The sequence below is a fragment of the Taudactylus pleione genome, unplaced genomic scaffold, assembly GCF_031769625.1.
Source record: "Taudactylus pleione unplaced genomic scaffold, aTauple2 ptg000316l, whole genome shotgun sequence".
NCBI lineage: Eukaryota > Metazoa > Chordata > Amphibia > Anura > Myobatrachidae > Taudactylus > Taudactylus pleione.
Window position 1 is genome coordinate 9,996,568 of NW_028284717.1, and position 21,957 is coordinate 10,018,524.

At 42.3% G+C, this 21,957-nt stretch overlaps 2 protein-coding genes across 2 annotated transcripts in view; one reads left to right on the forward strand and one right to left on the reverse strand.

Annotated features, from left to right (window-relative positions):
- LOC148510565 (ATP-binding cassette sub-family C member 1-like) overlaps positions 1-2,727 on the forward strand; it is an 82,549-nt gene extending 79,822 nt beyond the window's left edge. Inside the window, exon 28 of the mRNA XM_088442750.1 lies at positions 587-2,727. Within this exon, the coding sequence (XP_088298876.1) occupies positions 587-719 (133 nt within the window). The 3' untranslated portion in view covers positions 720-2,727. The remainder of the gene's footprint in view (positions 1-586) is intronic.
- Positions 2,728-3,370: 643 nt separating this feature from the next.
- On the reverse strand, positions 3,371-13,793 carry HSPA13 (heat shock protein family A (Hsp70) member 13). Its single transcript, XM_088442728.1, has 5 exons — positions 13,619-13,793; positions 10,347-10,687; positions 9,328-9,541; positions 6,521-6,688; positions 3,371-6,185 (listed from the first exon to the last, which is right to left on the reverse strand). Exons 1-5 carry the CDS (start codon positions 13,641-13,643, stop codon positions 5,545-5,547), a joined length of 1,389 nt encoding a protein of 462 aa, XP_088298854.1. The 5' UTR covers positions 13,644-13,793; the 3' UTR covers positions 3,371-5,544.
- Between the last annotated feature and the right edge of the window lie 8,164 nt (positions 13,794-21,957).

Below are 21,957 nucleotides of genomic sequence, written 5' to 3' on the forward strand. Positions count from 1 at the left end.
ACAAAAATCCTAGGTTGCTATACGTTCCTGTGCAATAATCCAGGATTTTCAAGTCAGTGGAAAAGGGGTATTACTGAGGGGGTTGGGTACGGGTTCCCGGCGGTCAGAATACAGACGTCGGCATCCCAACAGGGTCACAATTTCGACAGAAGAAGCCAGGAAAGAATAATGTAAGTATACTCTCCTGCCCCTACCCCTCCCCCCCAGTGCCTAAACTTAACCTCCTCCACCTGATGCCCATCCCTAACCCCTAATCCCAACGCTGAGAGCCGGTATCCCGACAGTCGGGATAATAACTACATCCCTACTGAGGAGTGTTACACACTGACACCCAAATGTTTTCTACAACTTCCCTAGTAACAGTTCCGAGCTGACTGCAGTCTGTCTCAATGTCTATGTCTACTTCTCTGTACGTCCTTTAACCCAACAATCTCCATGCAGAGCATTTCTACGATCCTAATATTCTGCCACTGTGTCAATCGAATAGTTAAAAGCCAGATAGAGAGGAGCCAGCTCTAGAAATAGCATTGAACCGTACAACTAGATGTTCCAGAAGAAGGGATTGACTAGATTCTATTTTCCGCAGGGTGCTTGTTCTCGACTGCGGCAGAGTTGTAGAGTTTGATGAGCCCCAACGACTGATACAGAAGAAAGGAGTCTTCCACAAGATGGTGTCAGAAGCTGGGATACTCCTGAATAATCAGCGAGATCCATCTTAGAACTTGGTTCCTACTCCTGTCACACTACTTCAGATTGTTCTGCAATAAGACCAGTTAATGCATCGTTCACCTATAGCACAATAGTGCCCGATTTCTGACCTGCAAGGAGATCTCCCACTCTACGGCTGTGTGTTCCGAGATGGCCACTTATGTACTTAATAACCATCTGTCCACCCCATCATCTGATTCACCCCGAGCGATTCAGGACATCATTATCAGTCTCCTGAGTTATGCTGTAAAATCTGTCCAGTTACAAATAAGTCACAGGGGGAAATATCAATGTGGCATGTAATGCACTTTTTATTTTATTGGAAATAACAGTACAAAAACGCTACCTCAGGATTATTCAAAAATGTTTCACATATGTTGATTAATTAGAAAAAAAAACCATTAAAATATTTTCTTTTCATTTGTATAACTGTTTTATATAGCAAATATTTCAGTCCATCTGTGTCCAGAAGACATTTGTTGCTTTGAGTACGCTATGCAGTGTCCTTACACTGACAGCTATGGCACTGTCTTTCTGTGTCCAGATATGACCAGAAATCATAAAGCCACAGGGGCCTATCTATCATCAGTCCGGCAGCCCTGTGCCACACACCCTCCACAGACTGATTCGCCAAGTACCTGCCCTCCTTCCTATACTTCTTGGAGCCAGCCATCTTTCTGGTGATATATTTGGAAAGATAGATCTCTGTACAGGAGCAGCAAATGCTGCTACTGTGCCCAAGTAAATATCACCGGAAAGATGGCACCAGGAAAGAAAAATGTCCCTGATCCTGTTTAATTGAACTAATATATTGATAATGTGTTCATGGATTTGTTTTACATTTTATTTAATCTGCACTTTCTTGGCGGCAGCTGTAACGTGTTTCGTGTCATGTATGTTACTTATTTGTTTGATGATCCTCTTAATGTACAGCAATGTGTAATATGGTGGCCTTTTATAACTAATGGTGAATAACCATTTTCTGTCTCATACCAGTGGCTCTAGTTGGGAAAAAGGAGACATGGGTGGAGCAACATACGGGTAGTGTTAAAAGAATAATTTCCCTTGCCAGCACAGTGTGGGAAACAGAAACCTCATATTAACCTAGTCAGGGTTTTTCAGCATTGTTTTTAACTGCAATGTTTTGGCCATCATGCCTAAACTATACCATACTTTGCCACTCTTCTACTTTACCTCTACAGTCTGATGTTTCTAACATGGGAGAATCAATTCACCGCCATGGTGGTGAGGTGCTATTCCGAAATGGAATATCGCAAGTTCTACCCGGTGCCCCATAGTTGTGCAGGAAAAGGCAACTGGCTGATGGATGCAGCCGAGCATTGCAGCAATCTTTGGCAGTAGAATCACCAGTAATTGAATTCCCACCCCATAGAGACCAAGTCACTTTTTCTATGTTGTGTATGGATTGATTGCGAATGTCTGCAGTGACAAAATATAAGGATGCAAAATGTTCAGTTATTGTAACTTCTTTTCAAGGTACCAAACATGCTTGAAACAGCCTAATATAAAAATACACGTGCATTATATATATTGCATGTATTTTTAAATAGATTAGATATATATTTCTATAAATTAACATAGGTACAAAAGTTTAATCTGTATATGAAATGGTTACTGTAAATTAACAGTGCTGTATGGACAATTGTTTGACATGTTACTTTAGCGTCACTAACACAAGTCAATTTCAGTGCAAAAAGGGGGATAAGTATCAATCTTTCTGAAAACAACAAGTGGAGATATTGCTTACAGCAACCAGCTACCTATAATTTTATAGAATGTCCTAGACTAATAGCTAGAAGCTGACTGATTGCTATGGGTAACCTCTCCACTTTAGAACATTTGATACGTTTCCCCCCCTTAGTGTTGTAACTGTTTTTGAATAAAAGTTAGTACAATGTGTTGTATATTGTCCCTAACACACTCTTGTTGTCAGTCTCAGGGATCAGTCATTGTCACTTGCTGTAAACAGTACTCAATAAACTGAAATCTGTTTTCTACATCGGCCATGAAGTGTGGATGAATCTGTCCTGTATGTTATGGTGCTTAAGCTGGGTACATACCCGATATCATCTGATCGGTCCAATAATTGTATAGGTGTGTGTGCAGGAACATTAGCCGATATAAACAAGGTCGAATTTTTAAATTTTAGATGCCCGACCTCCCGCTCCCATAGAAGAAAGTACTCACTGAGCCACATATAAGCTCAGTGTGTACTGGGAGCACCCTGGTCAGATAAATAGAGGATCGGAGCGTCTATCTGACCTGCAGAGTGTACCAGGCTTCAGTGTGTGCCCTTACTCCATCTACAGTATATGTAATTACTAAACTATTGCCAAACACCCATTTCACCTTTTTGGAAAGGAATAGGAAATCTTTTATTGCGATAATCTAAAAGGAGGGTAGTTGGCTTTATCTATTTCCAAGGATTTACATGATAATCCAATAACCATATGGTCAACTTTCAATAAAAGAAACTAAAAATAAATTGAATCTTCACCATAAAATGACAGATTTGTAAGAAATACAGCGAAAGGGGCACCTGTCCCTGAAGTATGGGAGCTAAAGGGGTATGAAACATCATAGTATATACCGTACAGTCTTCTGGGACAGGAAGCTTAGGCTAAATAAACCACAGGACACATTTTGTTAAATAACTTTTACTTGAAGATATACATATAAAGGGATCAAAGAAAGTCTAAATATAAATTCATACTCAATAGGAGTAAGTTTTATTACGAAGAGCAATAACCTTAATACTGCCGCTTACCCCTCGCATAGATGGACCCGGACTAAAGTACAGAGAGAACAATGCATATCTGAGGGAGCTTTCGTGGCTCTGTCTCCAAGAATGTGATCTTAAGATTCTCATTATATTGCTATGGTGGATGACGTTTATTAATATAAAAGAAATAAAGCTTATTTTATTCTTTAATATAGCAGAGTATAATTATACTCTGAGACAACACCATGTTTCAAACCTTTTGTAAGCAGATAGAGGACCTGTCACCTATACAGAGAGAACGCTGCGATCGATCTAAGAGGAACCATTTCCTCAGGAATGTATGATACATACTGGTTCGGCCAACAAAATGGACGCCTTCACTATATGCCAGTAATGACAGTATGACAGTAACAGGACTGGTATAAATGATAATTAATATAATGAAAGAGCAAAATTAATTGGGAAAACAAACATATCATTAGCCATAAAAAAAAAACTAAAATAATCCAGATAGTTTGCCTTTCAGTATGGTTTAAGGTATAGGCCTGTATTCAGTCCTGATCGATGTACCCCAGCGCACATCACGGTAGAATGTGGTTCCCAGATATCGGCTATATTCCCAAGCACCTTTACGGGGTGAAAGATAACTCGGCGATGCTGGTGGTTGTTAAATGCCATCATTCCAACCGTTCGGGGGGTGTCAATTCGCAGAAATGACACTTACGCCCCACAGAAGGAAATTAAATGTCTAATCCGTTATAATTTACAGCACATCTGTAATACGTCTATTACTCAAGTGAGCAAAAACAATTTCATTTTGGAATCAAGTGTAGAGAGGATGATTTAGTAGGGAGCATTATGATCATCTGAGATCGTGTACCAAGTGTCCCTAAGATACACTCTATTTTCTAAAACTACTGATTTACAGATGAAGCAGAGCTGTATTTATAATGTAGCATTTACTATGTCCTATTCCAGTGATGCCGTTAAATAACGACTGAGTGGATTTCACAGATATTCCCTTTAACGTTGCTGGCGAACATGAAACTTATCCAAAACCTTAGACTAAATATAATTACCTGAGCATATTGCTAGTACTCTTATCTGGGTTTTTTCCCCCCAAGAGCAAGTAACTGATTTTCTGTACAGCAACCCAGACAATAAAAGTCAGCAATGTAACGCCTATAGGAATGTTGTGCAAACTATCATTGTACTGGAAGTCAATTGGAATGATTGCGCTGGACAGGGGGCGAACTCCTCGTCACTGGCCTCCATCACTATAGTCCTTACTCAACTAATGATATTCACAAGTCTACTCTTTTATAAAAATACAATATAGTGCGCCAGCTGAGATTATGCGATTACCAATTTGACATATGCTCCTTTTATCGGAATGCAAAAAATATATACAAATATTACCAAAGTCTGTTAAAAGACACAAATGGAATATGCCCCAAAGTTCATCACTTAGCAGCACTTACAGTATTGCCCATAAGGAGCTGATGAACACTATTTTCTGCAGGGTCTGTAAATATTATAAGTGGCAGAGTTACTCTCGCATTAAACCGCGAAAAGGCTTTGCCATTTTACATGGTGGAATTTTTATGCTGCATGGATGTTGCAAAACCTCTACAAAGCCCAGCTATTATCAACCCTAATTCTGTATCCCTATTATATAAATTTGCAGAAAGACAAAATGAAAAGAGCGAATATTTTTTTTTTTTGTTCACATAAATTCAACATAAATGAAACAAGGCAACTATATAATTTATATACACTGTGCAAAAAGTTAGAAAAAAAAAATTAAAAAAGGACAAATTCAAGGCTTCTGTATATTAAATATAGGGACTGTGTTTACATTCAAGTAAGTTATGTGAGGACCATGGGCAGAAATAGTACAAAATGTAATAAATATACCAGTGGATTCTTCCACCCACACAAAATAAAGTGACTAATCTCCATAAACATCTTTCTTAGAAGTTCTTAAAAAATAAATAAATATAGATTTCTTGAGGGCAGATGTAAAAGACAGCAGGTCACCTCTCTGCAATACTTAACCGGAAACAGTGGTCAGAAGTGACCGTACCACCTGTTTAATTGAAGTTAGTTTTCCGTAAGTGTCTATTGGGTATTTCTATTGCACTGACTTGAAGAGGCCAGGAGCCCCCCATGATCCCTGCTTGTATGGCCACACCTATCACTACGGCCAGATCCGGGTCTACCGATGTGTTGGGTACTTTACCAAAAAAGTCTCGGATGACTTGGCGTATGCGGGGTATCCGTGTAGACCCGCCAACTAGCACAATCTCATCCACTTCATCCTTCTGAAGGTGCCCTTCCTTTAATACACGTTCTATGGGTATTAAGATCTTTTGGAAAAGGTCGTCGTTCAAATGCTCAAAGAGTTTCCGTGTAATTTCAGTTTTATAATGGACCTGTTTGACATTGCTCTTCTCATCTTGTAGCTCTTCCCGATGTAGTCCACCCTCTTTTTTGCGTTCCCCTTGACCACCCTGTTCAGGACTTGTTGGAGGTTGTGCAGGCAAGGTTAAAGGCACTTGCACCCAAGAGGAATTATACAGGGTGAGGTTTAACTTGACGGCTTCCACAGATTGCCGGAGCCTGTGGATTTCTTCCTTACGGGATGGCAGTGACCCGTAGGTGGTGTGAATATCATCGTACAAGTACTGTAACAGTCTTTGATTGAAGTCTTGGCCTCCTAGTTTGTTGTTACCTAAACAGATGATCGTGAGCAGAAGTGACAAGGAATTTAACATTTAACAAACTCAGTCTAAGTGAAAAATCTAATTTGTTTCAAATATTATAACCAATAGCAAGTAGTAAGTAGATGGAGTGCAAATCACATTACTAAAAGATTTTTGACAAACTGCAACAGTAACATAACAAAATGTTACTATAAATCACTAGTGAGAAAATGCCTGCATTAAGTGCCCTAAAGCATTTTACAAACTACATTTGATAAAGTTTTCCCCTGTAATGCAGAAATAAGAGCTTGGATTTAATAGGGACAAAGAAGTCTGCTGGGAACGGATAAACAATGATCATTACCTGCCATAGCTCGTGTTAAGAACATTCCTCCCTGTTTATTCAACAGAGATACGTCCAATGTGCCTCCTCCCAAATCCACCACTAGGACATTAAACACGTCAATCTTATGTAACCCGTAGGCCATCGCCGCTGCTGTTGGTTCGTTGATGACTCGCAAAATATCTAGGCCTGAATAAAGAAAGCACAAGGATAGTACGACATATAGTTCACATTCTAAAAGCTAAGGCGCCATACTTTTAAACCATATTTCCCTATGGATAAGAAGATTTGCTATTTATTTTATTAGCTTTTCTGACACTTTCAGGTACAAAACATAAGCATGTATTAGTGACGTGTAACTTGTCAATGTACTAAGCCTTGGAGAGATATAAAGTCAACGGAGATAAAGTCTCAACCAATCAGCTCCTAACTGCCATCTCGCAGGCAGTGTTTGAAAAATGACAGTTAGGAGCTGATTGGTTGGGAGTTTCTCTCTCCTCACTTTATCTCTATCCAAGGCTTAGTGCATAGACTCCTAAGTCATGCAAGACCAAAACGGCTCAAAATGCTGGATACAAACAAGCAGATAAATTCTGCAGATCCGATAAACACTGACCAGACAGAGCGATTATCGGATCGGTGTACACCCTGAGATAATTTTAGCTCAGTGTGATCGGGAAGTCAGGAACGAGTTAGTGTGTGTATCAGAACAGATCTCGGCCTGACAGATGCAGGAGCATTTGAAGCTGTTTATCGGCTAACGCTCCTACATACACACTACACAATGATCTGGCCGATCATACAATCATCGGCCGATCGGATAGATAATTCCCGACTTAACTGTTGAGTGTGAAAGCCCAAAGATGCCCACTATTTCCCATCAGCATCTGATAGGGATACAGGCATACACGTATCAATCAGAACAGGTGGAAAATATGGTTGGACAATGATTAGTGTCTCTGCAGTTATCAACCATTTGTTCTGAATTGGTCCTCATAGTTTTAACAAGCAAATCCAATAAAAAAAATAATGTTATCTAAATCAACTATACTGAACACTACAATTTACTGGAACAACTAATATTTAGAACAGGCATGTCAAACTCAAAATACCAACTGGGCCGAATATTCAAGCTCTACGAGTGTGTGGGCCGCAACAAAAATAAAAGTCATATGCAATTTTGAAAGGTTTATTATTAATAAAAACCAATGCAGTGCCCCATGTAGTAGTGCCCATTATGCAATTCCACCCTGTATTACAGCCCCTTTTGCAATGCCCCCTGAATTTGTGCCCATTATGCAATGCCCCTTATTGCAGTGCCCTAGTAGTGCCCATTATGCAGTGCCCAGTAATGCCCCTTATGCAGAGCCCCCAGTAATGCCCCTTTATGCACAGACTCCAGTAATGCCCCTTTATGCACAGACCCCAGTAATGCCCCTTAATGCAGAGCCCCCAGTAATGCCCCTTTATGCAGAGCCCCCAGTAATGCCCCTTTATGCAGAGCCCCCAGTAATGCCCCTTTATGCAGAGCCCCCAGTAATGCCCCTGTATGCAGAGCCCCCAGTAATGCCCATTTATAAAGAGCCCCCAGTAATGCCCCTTTATAAAGAGCCCCCAGTAATGCCCCTTTATAAAGAGCCCCCAGTAATGCCCCTTTATAAAGAGCCCCCAGTAATGCCCCTTTATAAAGAGCCCCCAGTAATGCCCCTTTATAAAGAGCCCCCAGTAATGCCCCTTTATAAAGAGCCCCCAGTAATGCCCCTTTATAAAGAGCCCCCAGTAATGCCCCTTATGCAGTGCCCCCCCAAGATTTGCCCTTAGTAGTGCCACGATAATGCCCCTTATGTTGTGCCCCTTTATGCAGCGCCCCCAGTAATGCCCCTTATGTTGTGCCCCCCAGTAACGCCCCTTATGCAGAGCCCCCCAGTAATGCCCCTTATGCAGAGCCCCCCAGTAATGCCCTTAGTAGTGCACCCAGTAATGCCCCTCATGTTGTGCCCATTATTCTGTGCCCCCTCCCAGGATAGAACAGACCCCACTCACCTGTCATACTTACCTTTCTTCACGACGGCCGCTGGGCACCGCTCCAGTCCACGCCGTCATGACTCCCGCCATCCCGCGCAGACGCTGCCTGGATCTAATTAGATCTAGAATGGCATGAGCAGGCTCCGCTCATCGCAGGCGACGTCATGACATCACCCGTGCGCTGCATCACTGGGAACGCTGGCCTCTGATCGCTTCAGAAACCCAGTGTTGCCAGCCTAGTAAGTAAACCCTGCCCGATCGGAGCTGTGCTCCGATCGTGGCAGGGGTGTGGGCCGCATTATTATATATATATATATATATATATATATATATATATATATATATGAGCCCACACTCTGGGGCCGCAGAAAATGTCTATTCGGCCCGCATGTTGGACATGCCTGATTTAGAATAAGACTCCGGCCTGAAACCTTCTGTGAAAAAACGCTGCATTTGAGAAACTCTTTATGAAAAACTGGACATTCTCCTACAAACATTTATGACCAGGGAAATAATCAGTACAGTCCAGAGTCTGTTTCCATGGTAGCTAATGAAGATTAATTACTCACAACCTGTCTGTCGATTGGTAAGAACAGTGCACTTCCAAGATTTCAACAGACAATTTAATAAATTTAGATATGCTGTACAACACCCAGTGGCTGATTAAGTTGTCTACACCTAAACAACATAACTAATTATTTGATTTATATAATAAACCTGCCTTATCACAGATCTTCTGTTTCCAACTCACACAAATAAATCTCTCCTATAACACAGTGAGATATAGAAGTGCAATCACGTACCGGCAAGATTTGCGGCTTTAACCGTATAGTTGCGCTGTCTCTCGTCGAACTCTGCGGGCACTGAAATAACAGCCTTAGAGATGGGCAGGCCGAGGTACTCTTCTGCCATCTTCTTTAGCTGTAGAAGTAGCTGAGAGCTGATGTACTCAGGAGTTGCTATAAACGTTTCGTTGGTTGTAATAGAATATACTGCTTCACCATCTTTACTGAGGACCTAAAAGCAAGGTATTCAGCACACAGTTAGTATATCCCACATAGCTTGGAATGCATATTGTTACAGCCAAGGAGCCAGTCATTTCATGTATCCCAATGATCCACTTCCTAGCTAAAGGGATTTTGGCCTGGTTTAATAATAATAATAATAATAATAATAATAGTTCTATTGAAAAGGAACACAAAGTAAAACTGTTAAGAGCTGTAAATTAGCTGTGGCTAACAACATTTAAAGTATTTGGTCCAGTTTAAGCTGATCAGAAATAAATATCACACTCGCTAATACTCTGCGGTATATCAAAGTATTAAACTTTACTTATTTCTGCTTGTGCGCCATAGAAATAGGAGCAAAAATAAGCAAAATTTGACCTTCTATAACCTGAACATGCAAAGATGGAAGCTCACAGCTAATTGAATCTGCCAGAGTCTCCCCCAGTAGCTATGCAGTGGCAGCTGAACAGTAATCTGACAGTAAGTGGATGGTAAGGTCTCATCGCACTGACCCATCCATCTATCTGCATGGAGTTTATATGTTTTCTCTCTATGTTCTTTCTACGATCCGTGGCATGTGTGCGCATATTTATGTGCCAGTGGCAGGGAAAGTAAACTGTAAACTCTGCAACCAGGAACCAGCGCGTCTGGATAACATTCTCAGATTAAACAAGGCTACAGAACACGTCAGCGCTCCCAAAATATACAAATAATAATTCAGTGGAAATTGCTGCATTCAGAGCTCAAGCACTGGACTAAGAAGGCAACTAGTATCCAGTGTCACTGATATATAACAGAAATATATATGTACTTACTTTGAATGGATAGCGGTCACTTTCCCTTTCCAACTCCTCAGGTGTAAAGATTTTTCCAATAAATCTTTTGGCATCAAATATGGTGTTTTGGGGATTGGCATCGGCAAGCTCCAGACTTTCGTATCCCACGTACACATCCTTCTCAGTAAAAGACACAATACTTGGTATACTCTGGTGACCGCCGCTGTCTGTAATGACTTTCACTTCTCCTGTGCCAGGATGGAACACTCCAACCGAACAGTACGTCGTCCCAAGATCTATGCCAATCACTTTAGGAGTGGGCATAGGCAAATACTGCTGTGCCAGGTATCCGGCTAACAGGAGAGCCAAAATAGCAGAACCTGGTTTGAAAGACAAAAAAAAGGAACCATATGTTGACATTACCATATATAAATAAAAACCTTAGTTCTGTATAGGCAGCATTTCCCTCTTTCTTCCAAAGAGACTCCTCAGTTATTATAAGGACATAGATCCAGTCATCTGAGCCGGGTGGCCGGTTCTGCTTGCGTATTTACAGCCATAGGTCAGGATAAACATTTCTCTCCGTTTTATTATTGCTTAAAACGATTATTCACATATAAATGAACACATTCCTATTTAAAGGCCAATTTTGTCAACATATGGCCTGTAATTGCTAACATTTCAGCAAACCCATGATGTGAATATATTTGTAAAAGAATGTAGTGCTATTGTAATATTAATGGGAACGGGTACCGGACTATAGATAGAAGATAGACAATGTCTAGATAGACACCAGATGTTCGACACGGACAAAGGGCCGACACGGACAAAGGGCCGACACGGACAAAGGGCCGACACGGACAAAGGGCCGACACGGACAAAGGGCCGACACGGACAAAGGGCCGACACGGACAAAGGGCCGACACATTTTTATATTTTCTTTTTAGGGTTAGGCACTTACTCACACGGTTAGGGTTAGGCACCAAGAGGACGGTTATGGTAAAGATTAGGGCTAAAAAATAAATAAATATCGACCATTTTCATGTCGAACTTTTGATCATGTCGACCTTTTTACATGTTGACCTTTAGTGTGTCTGACCTTTGTCCCTGTTTAACTATTGACTGTCTAACATCTGGTGTCTATCTAAACATTGTCTATCTAATTACTGTCTATCTCTTATACCACACCCCATGGGAAACATAGCATTATAACCTACAATAAGTATTATGCTAATATTATTTGTATTGGTATATACATATATAAATGCCACTAATGCATTGTGGACACCCATGGAAACTTGATATTGGCAATGAAGTAAATATAAAATCACTTAAATATTCAATTTTAACAGATTTATAAGAAATGGCAACACAAAATTGAGAAAAAAAAAAAGATATATGCAAACAAGGAAACAAATCTACCAATTTGCCACAAGTATCTGTCACTAGGGGGAATTAGTAACTAGCAAACATATGGTGACATGTTTGTTTATCGTCATAGGGAACTTGACTCAAATTTTCTAAGGACATGTGGACACCTCCTTACTTTAGAAGGATTTTAATTAAACCTAGAAAATATACCAACCAGTCTACCATAATCTAATTGCATGCTCTCTGAGCCTAAAGCTGCCTACACACGGTACAATATTTTAAAACTATTTGCCATTTAAACCTATTGGAACGACAAATAGTTTAAAATCTGCCGTGTGTAAGCACGATAACCATGCCGATGCACGCTCCCTCTGGTCATTGGTCGGGGTCTGTGATCTTTTGAACATGCAGAAAGATCACGACCTAACGATTTGCCACACATCGTTCAGTGTATACGCACGACAAACGATTTCATGGACAAGGAACGATTTGTCGTCACTTTTCCTGGACACTCCCCTCCACCATTTTGTGGCAGCCGACGGAGAAACAGAGATGCATCATGAGGTTATTTGTGCCAAAACTATATATCGTTAACGATTTGCAATCCTTAAGGACCCATCTATATCATTTGTACAATCGTTCCATGTGTATGCACAATATCGTTTGTCCGGGAGTGTTCAGGAGTTCAAGGGAAATTGTTAACGAGATATCGCAATCGTTGCCTACATTGTTCCGTGTGTAGGGGCCTATAGACTGCTGAGGCCGCCCATCCATTTCCGACATTGAAGAGATAAAAAAAAAAAAAGACAGAAATAGCTGCCCGCACGTTAATGGTATTGCCCTACACCTTTACATCTAAAATATTTAGGCCTAAATGTAAATCTGGCATTTACATAGCTTGTAAATCTTACTCTCCTCTGGCGCGTCACTGAAAACCGCTCAGTGTCTGGTGCGCTGATTTATACCATAATAACTAGAGATTATACGATGACAGTAGACTGGCCATTGACAGATGGTGGAGACAAGAGATCCTGTGACAGAGCCAGCACACAACTTATTAATGTACCAGGCATCAGCCACATGACAGGGGACACTGGTGCGCAGACAGGCTTCAGTGCCATGGATATTACACGAGTGGGCACAATGGGCGCCTCTGATGTACATAGCGGGCACAAGCACGTTTAGTGCAACATGTTTGACAGTGTGTGTGTGCGAAGCATGTTATGTATGCACACGGGGAGCAGTGTATGATGCGAGTACCGGGGAGCAGTGTATGATGCGAGTACTGGGGAGCAGTGTATGATGCGAGTACTGGGGAGCAGTGTATGATGCGAGTACCGGGGAGCAGTGTATGATGCGAGTACTGGGGAGCAGTGTATGATGCGAGTACTGGGGAGCAGTGTATGATGCGAGTACTGGGGAGCAGTGTATGATGCGAGTACTGGGGAGCAGTGTATGATGCGAGTACCGGGGAGCAGTGTATGATGCGAGTACCGGGGAGCAGTGTATGATGCGAGTACTGGGGAGCAGTGTATGATGCGAGTACCGGGGAGCAGTGTATGATGCGAGTACTGGGGAGCAGTGTATGATGCGAGTACCGGGGAGCAGTGGAGCAGCTCTATGTGAGTGAAGGGGTTTCCTCCAGGAGAGCAGAAGGTGATGATCAGTCTGCTGTACAGTGTAACCCACCCTCTGCTCTCTCACCAGCAGTGACTGATTCCTCACACAGGGACATGGCATTACAGTAACACACTGGCCAGTGATGTGCTGCTCCTGGTATGATACTGTATGCTGCCTCTATGGTTATGCTGTACAGCACTGTGCCCCTCTCCCCGCTGTACAGCACCGGGCACTATGCTGGCAGCACACTGTATGTGCCTCCCCGTCAGCTCCCAGCATAGCCCGGTACAGAAGGGTCCAGTATAGCGGAGGTCACTCACCCAGTATGGTCATCTCCCCGGCCATGCTAGCGCTGTGTCACACACCGTCCGGCCGCCGCTTCCTGCTACCGCTCAGCTCAGTGTGATGAATGATGATGACTGTACCTTACCGGCCGCACAGCATGCCGGGACAGAGCCGCCGCTGACGTGCGCGACACAAACATTGAACATAATGACTGACTGAGGCCGCCGGGCGCGCTCCCGGGGAGTTCCCGCTGAGAGCATGCGCAGAACGTCTTCCTCCTGTGCCGCGCGCGCCGCCTGCATCATCATCATTCCGTACTACAGGCGCTGATAGACTTTTCTTCTCTCACACCAGGAAGGATGTGTGGGCGGGGTACTAGCTATCAGAGCCGTAACTACACTTTTTGGTGCCCTGTGCCAGAGAGAGTATTGGCGCCCCACCCAGTTTTTAACAGGGACATAAGATAGTGCACCTGAAAAAGGTGCCAGGGAAGAGATAGGGGAGGCCAGGAGATGCTGGGGGTAAAAGCAGGGGAAGGTATAAGTGAGAGTGATAATAAACAGGAAAATTGACAGGTCCAAACAGCGCCCCCTTTCCTGCGGTGCCCTGTGCCAAGGCACTGGTTGCACTACGCTAGTTATGGCCTTGCTAGCTATATCATACCTGCCAACTCTCCCTGATTGTCAGGGAGACTCCCTGAAACAGTAGCAATCTCCCTGACTCCCTGGAGAGTCTAGTAATCTCCCTGATTGCACCTTATGGTGCATACACACGGTCAGATTTTTCCTTCAGATCTGAACGATAACGATTTCAAAATTGTTCAGTCGTTCATATCTGAAGGAAAATCTGACATGCCTGAATGATGGACGATTAACGATGCGCGTTCCCGATGGTCAGATAACGATATCTGACATCTGATGTGTTTGCAGTCAGACTTGGACGATTCCATTCATTTTAATGCAGTCAAAAATCGTTCAAAACTTTGGTAAAATCGTTCATCTGACAAATCTGACCGTGTGTATGCTCCATAACCCCCATTATGTAGCTGTTATATACATTCAATTGGGATCATTAGTATCATTTCCCTGCATTGGGTATAAGGCACAATGATCCATATGGCTACATGCATTTTCTGAAAAGTATTAGTGTGTTTTCATCAACAAATAGAACTTAGTAACTGCTTTGTGGCTCATTTACATTTGGATGTAAATCAATTATATGACACGCCTCTCAAATGTAGCAGTACACGCCCACTTTACCGCTGCGCTCATAGGTGTTTTCACAATCTCCCTGAAATGCTTTTTCAAAAGTAGGCAAGTATGAGCTATATCAATGATGTACAACCTGATACACTTCATGGGATACAGCGTTGCAGAGACAGATTAAGGGGCGAACACATCCCTGTCCCTCCACAAAAGAGAAATGGGTGCACAGGATATTGCTGCAATACATAGCCACAAACAAAAAAATGGCAGCTGCTCAATCAATCTGGTAGTACTTTTCAGGTGCATGAAAGGGAGGGGTCATACCAAGTAGAAAAGGGAAGGGGGTTTAACCCCCTATTGTTCCTCAGCACACTGAATTATACTTGCAACAATATATAAACACTATGGTAATAGAACTTCAGAGATATTGGTTGCATGCATTTGCAAATACATAGGAAGCTGCTAGGCCACGTCACGGCTTCTCTGTTACTAGCAGTCCCTAACTCTAAGGGGTTCACGTCCGGGGCGCAGTACACCACAAAAAACATCCAGCCCAGGACCCCCCCAGGGCATCACACGAAAAAGGAAAAAGTGACAGTGCAGTGTAAAGTATAGATGTGTGCGAGTAGTTATTAAGTGTTGAAAAGAGGTTATAATATACGTGAAAAAATTGTAAGTTAGTGTGAGAACCTTGAATTGGATTCTGAAAGGGAAGGGGAGCCAGTGGAAGGCTTGCAGGAGAGGGAAGGCAGATATAGAGCATTTGGAGAGGAAGATGACCCAAGCAGCAGCATTGAGGACAGACTGGAGAGGAGAGAGATGGCTTTTGGGGAGGCCAGACAGGAGGAGGTTACAGTAGTCCAATCTGGAGATTACCAGTGAATGTATGAGGGTTTTGGTGGCTTCCTGGGTGAGAAAGGGTCTGATTTTGGAAATATTTCTGAGATAGAAATGACAGGACTGTGAGAGGTTCTGCATATGTGGTTTGAAGGACGGGGTGGGAGGAAAGAAATGTGGTAAGGCGGTTGTAAACAATACGCTCAAGGAGTTTGGAAGCAAAAGGGAAAAGAGAGATGGGTCGGTAGTTGGAGAGTGTGGTCCACAGTATCAAAAGCAGCAGAGAGGTCAAGGAGAATGAGCAGGGAGTAGTGGCCCTTGGATTTGGCAGCAAGGAGGTCATTGCTGACTTTCGTCCGCAATGTATAGGGACTATCCCATGTGGAGCTTTTCAGCCACTCATTCACATGTCCTGATGGTGTGCTGAGAGACGACGCGGAGGGGGGAGGTGATGGTGTGCTGAGAGACAAAGCAGTGGGGGAGATGTACTGAGAGACAACGCAGGTTGGAAATTATAGTGTGCTGAGAGACCTTACAGGGGGGAGGTGATTGTGTGGCCGAGAGAGGATGCAGGGGGGAAGCAAAGGTATGCTGACAGATGATGCGGGGGGAGGTGATGCTGTGCTGAGAAATGATGCGGTGGGGAGGCGATGATGTGCTGAGAGACGACGTAGGGGGGAGATGATAGTGTGCTGAGAGACAACGCAGGAGGGAGATGATGGTGTGCCGAGAGAGGATGCAGGGGGGAGGCAAAGGTATGCTGACAGATGATGCGGGGGGAGGCAATGGTGTGCTGAGAGACAACACTGTGAGGATGTGATGAGACGACGTGGCGGGGAGACGATGGTGTGCTGAAAGACGACGCTGTTGAGAGGTGATGGTGTGCTGAGAGACGACGCAGGGGGGAGGCGATGATGTGCTGAGAGACGACGTGGTGGGGAGGTGATGCTGTGCTGAGAAACGATGCGGGGGGAGGTGATGGTTTGCTGAGAGACGACGTAGGGGGGAGGTGATAGTGTGCTGAGAGAACGCAGGAGGGAGATGATGGTGTGCTGAGAGAGGATGCAGAGGGGAGGCAAAGGTATGCTGACATGATGCAGGGGGAGGCAATGGTGTGCTGAGAGACAACACTGAGGATGTGATTGTGTGTTGAGAGACGTCACGGGGGGGTGATGGTGTGGCTGAGACGACGCTGCGGGGAGACGATGGTGTGCTGAAAGACGACGATGTTGGGAGGTGATGGTGTGCTGAGAGACGACGCAGGGGGGAGGTGATGGTGTGGCTGAGAGACGCCGCAGTGGGGAGGCGATGGTGTGCTGAGAGATGACGCAGGGGGAGATTGTGTGGCCGAGAGACGTAGGGGAAGGAAATTACGTAGGGGGAATGAGTCTGGTTGAACCGCTGTTGTATGATGATGACCTTGTTAATATTACTACACAAACAGGTGTCTTCTGGGCAAATGTGACCTACATGAATAATGAATACCGACAGGGAGTATACATTTCTTCAGAGGTTCCACATTGTAAGAAACCACTGTATAGGTTTCTTTGTGTGTGTGGGGGGCATCGTTCTTCAACTTGCCCTGGGCTCCAAAGACCATTGTTACGTCTCTGAGGACCACAACACCCACTGTGAAAGTGCATCGAACTTGGAACACAGTGCCTGATTCAGCTTGGATCGCAGTTGCTAACTTGTGTTAAATTCTGTGGCAATGCCGTCACATGGCTAACATACACACGCCCTCTGCCTACGCTCACATTCATAACACCGCCCAAACCAGGCCAAACATCGGACACATCGATGGACATCAAATCCACACCCAGCATTGCGGCAGATCAGACCTTACTCACAAATTGCTAACTTTCCAGGTCACGTGGAAAGCTCAGGCTAATGTATGCACACCCATGCAACGGCATTCACATGCACAGTCACGCCTGCGTTTCCCCGAACACCCCCCATTACCATCCCCAAATGCTCTCTGCCTGTCAATCAATCTGCTAATGCCCTGCGTGGAGTCCGTTGTGTCCGTGCATTTGCAATGGCGAGTTTGCGCACTTCGATGCATACGCACGCGCAGTACGCAACAATCGACCGATTGCAAACACATTAGCAACTGCGATCCAAGCTGAATCAGGCCTACAGACACTATTGACAGGAGCATCCGCCACTTGAAGAAAAGATTAGCACGGTTGCTATATTCACAGCATTACTACTGGAGCTTATTTCTGCAAGCATATGCACTTTTACATTGTTATCTAATTTAGAAATATTTACTTTTTATTATGCATATAGACTTAAATTTTTTTACTTATATAATTATTAAATGTTTGAGAATGATTTATTATCTGTAATTGCACATATTGTTTATTCTTACTCTGTTATTATTACTGTGGAATCTGCAAGCCATTACTATTTTATTCCACTGATTTTTAAATCACATAGAGAAAAAAATCTAATGACTGCAAACCCTATTTGTTCTGGTCATCAAAAGTTTTACTCATACAATTTTACTTGCTAATTCCACATAATTGTGTGCTATCTATCTTCGGATTTCATTTAACTGTGCATTGTATTTAACTGGTCACTGGGATGCCCTGTATATTGTATGGAAATTACTGGGATGTTCTGTGTATTGTATGGTGGTCACTGGAATGCTGTGTACAGTATGGTGGTCACTGGGCTGCCCTGTATACTGTCTGATGGTCACTGGAATGCGCTGTGTACTCTATGGTGATCACTGAGATGCTCTGTGTACTGTATGGGTGTCACTGAGATACTCTGTGTACTATATGTAGGTCACAAGGATGCTCTATAAACTGTGTGGTGGCTACTTGGATTCTCTGTGTAATTATGGCACTCACTTGGATGCTCTGTTTACCATATGGTGTTAATTGGGATGCTCTTTGTACTTTATGGTGGTCACTGGGATGCTCAATGTATTTTATTGTGGTCACTGGGGTTATAGTATGGTGGGTTCTGTAATGCTCTGTGTATTGTATGGTGGACATCTATCTGTAATAACATGTCAATAGGCATTTTAAGAAGGTGTTACAAGTTATAGCAAGCAAATCTGACAGTAAAACAGGAAGAAGCTGGGGCCACATGCAAAGGATCAGTGCGCTGCTTATTGCCAATCAGTGGGCTACATGGTACATTTGTAGGATTTTGGTCATGTAACGGTAACTGCTATATTGGCTTCTTTTAATAAACGGCATAGTGATTGGTCTGATTTTACAGGGGTATTTATATATGAAACAGGCATGACTTGCCAATTGATTAATTTCCCTATAGATTGTAAGCTTGCGAGCAGGGCCTTCCTACTTATATATCTGTCTGTTATTAACCAGTTTTGTTCTATTAATGCTTACAATTGTAAAGCGCAACAGAATATGCTGCGCTATATAAGAAACTGTTAATAAATTAAATAAATAAATCTCACAAAATGTATGACAATGGTATTTATTTAAAATTGAAATTAATTGAGTCACTCATCTCCAATATTTATCTTGATTTCAAGACTTGCATTGTTTAATCTGAACCAGTAGATGGCACTCACAGCAATCAAAAAAATATTTTGTTTTGCTATATCTGTAATGTCACCTGAATCCTTTGCTAAGCTGCACAAAGGTTTCCAAGCTTTGTGCCCAAAACTGAATCTACCTGAGAAGTTGTTTAAATAATAATAATAATAATAATTAGAGATGAGTGGGTCCTGTTCTCAGAGAACCGGACCCACTCGAATTTCACAGTCCGGGCCAGGGTTTTCCCGCCTGACTCGGATCCCAAAAAGAGGCAAAACGTCACCATCCCGCTGTCGGATTCTCGTGGGTTTTGGATTGTTTAGAAGTCCCTCGTCTCAGTGATCGGCACAATTTGCTTGCTGAGTCCCGGGCTGTGCGGTGGTGCGGTGCTGTGCTCTGTTGAGGGAGGGCTGTGTTGTCCAATACACGGGTGTAAGAGAAGGGTGGGTTTCTATTGCACAGGAAAAAGTAATAATAATTATTATATTATATTATATTATTAAAAAACTATCTCAGTTTCTGTTCCATAATTTAATCCATTCTGTACATAGGGGGTGCTGCCACAGACAAATATTCAATGGAGAAAAGAGGATGGAGTCTGTATATGGTGCACTATATTAAAATTTTACTTTTAATGAAACATGTCTAAAATAAGATTGAATAAAATAGCGAAATATATGTGATAAAAAATAATAATAAATGTTTAATAAATAAAATCAATAAAGTGTAAATAAATGTGAAAAATGTGTCTAAAATACACGGTGTGCTTTTAATTGGTCTTTTTATTATTTTATTCTAAATATAAGCCTGAATACCTCACATTGATTTGTGTGAAGCAGAATGTTTGTCAAACTCGGTTGCAATTGTTACAACTGTTACTAAATAAATATTTAGTACTCTAGGATACTTTTGTATCGAAATTTTGGATACAAGTCTATGCCAGACACAGATACCAAAGAATCTGTGTTCCACAGGGATTTATTTGATTACTAGCTATCTAGGTATTCCGGGTTTGACAAACAGTCTGGACGGACAGTCCACGGGCTGTAAAAAAAAAAAAAAAGTGACTAAAAGTTTATTAAAAAGTTAAAAATATATATTTTGTGCTGTACCCCACACTGTGACATTGTATGCCGTAACCTCCCCCTACAGTGTATCCAAAGCACTGCTGGCCATATTGTGAGTGATGCTGTAGGTTCATCATGCTGCAGTGTATAATTCATAAAGTATTGTGAGTGACGCTCAGTAATACCACAGTGTAATATATTCATACAAGTATTGTGACACTGTAAGTGGTAGTGCAGTGTAATATTCATAAAAAATATTGTGACACTTTAAGTGGAACCGCAGTGTAATATTCATAAAAAATATTGTGAAACTGTAAGTGGTAGCGCAGTGTAACATTCAACATGTATTGTGACACTTTAAGTATAAATGCAGTGTAATATTCAGAAAAAATATTGTGACACTAAGTGGAAACGCAGTGTAATATTCATAATAAATATTGTAACGCTGTAAGTGGAACCACAGTGTATTATTCATAAAAAATACTGTGACACTGTAAGTGGTAGTGCAGTGTATTATACATAACAAATATTGTGACACTGCAAGTGGTAGCACAGTGTGATATTCATAAAAAAAATCTTGTGACGCTGTAGGTCATTGAAACCGCAGTGTAATATTTAAATTGGGTACAAATTGATGTGTATGCTGTACCCCACTTTGTTTGTGTATGTTGATATTGAGAACGATCAGTTGAGAGGAGAGCAGGAACCACATACTAGTGCTGGAGCTGCTGCCAGTGCCACCAGTCATGATACTAGTCCGTCTACATTATCTACTAAAGCTGATGCCCAAGGGCATACAGGGCTTAAGTAAAGGTATCTAAAATCAAAGAAGCAATCTTTTACATTGGTAAGGAAAAAAAATCAAAGGGAAAGTTAGCTGCAGTATGACATAAAATTTGCAATATTCCTTTCACCACACAAAGTGGCAAGAAAAGGCTAAGGCCATGGCCTTTATTTATTACTGGTGGTTCTACCTTTTATGATGATGTAAGCACAAGTGAACATGCCTACATAGAAATCGAGGATGCTTCTGTGGAAGTGCACCAGGTTGAGGAGGATATTTGTGTAGCTGACACTAATAAGGATATTGATGATGAGGATGTTTTTGTTGAGGATGTTTGTTTAAATCAGGCATCAGTGGATGAAAAAGTTGTTTCCTATGATAAGGAAATGGCCATTGTCATGCCTGGGCATAAGACAAAAAAATCACTTCTTATGTGTGGAATTATTTCTACCCAAATCTGGACAACAATTGTCAAGCCATCAGTACCCTTTGTAAAGCCAGAGTAAGCAGTGTTCGGAACCATCTAGAAACCTCCCCCCTGTTACGTCATCTACAGTGTGTCCATCAAAAAGTTTTTGCAAAATTCAGAAACTTTGGCTAAAAAAGTAACAATAAGCAGTCCAGTGTCATCTAGCACCTGCCATCTTCACTGCCATTGCCTTCATCAACAATATCCTTAATCATGAAGTGATTGGTTTGTTTGGGCCCCACAAAAGAAGCTACTAATGGGCAGCTGACAATGATCTCTACCTTCACAAACTGGCTTTACAGAGGCAAGATAATCATCATCCGATTCCTCACCCTAATCAGTGTGTACATCATCTTCACACAATATTAATTCGTCCCCGCTGGAATCCACCATTACACTTGCCTGTGCAATTTTTGAATGTAATTGGCAATTGGCGGTAAAGGTCTTTCTCGTAGAATTTGTACAGTAGTTCATTTTGATGGACATCATCT

Coding starts and splice junctions, on each gene's coding strand:
- HSPA13 (XM_088442728.1), bottom strand. CDS start 13,643: ATGGCCGGGGAGATGACCATACTGG. Junction 9,542..10,346: donor GTGACCGCTATCCATTCAAA/GTAAGTACATAT, acceptor CCTTGCTTTTAG/GTCCTCAGTAAAGATGGTGA. Junction 6,186..6,520: donor CTTAACACGAGCTATGGCAG/GTAATGATCATT, acceptor TCATCTGTTTAG/GTAACAACAAACTAGGAGGC.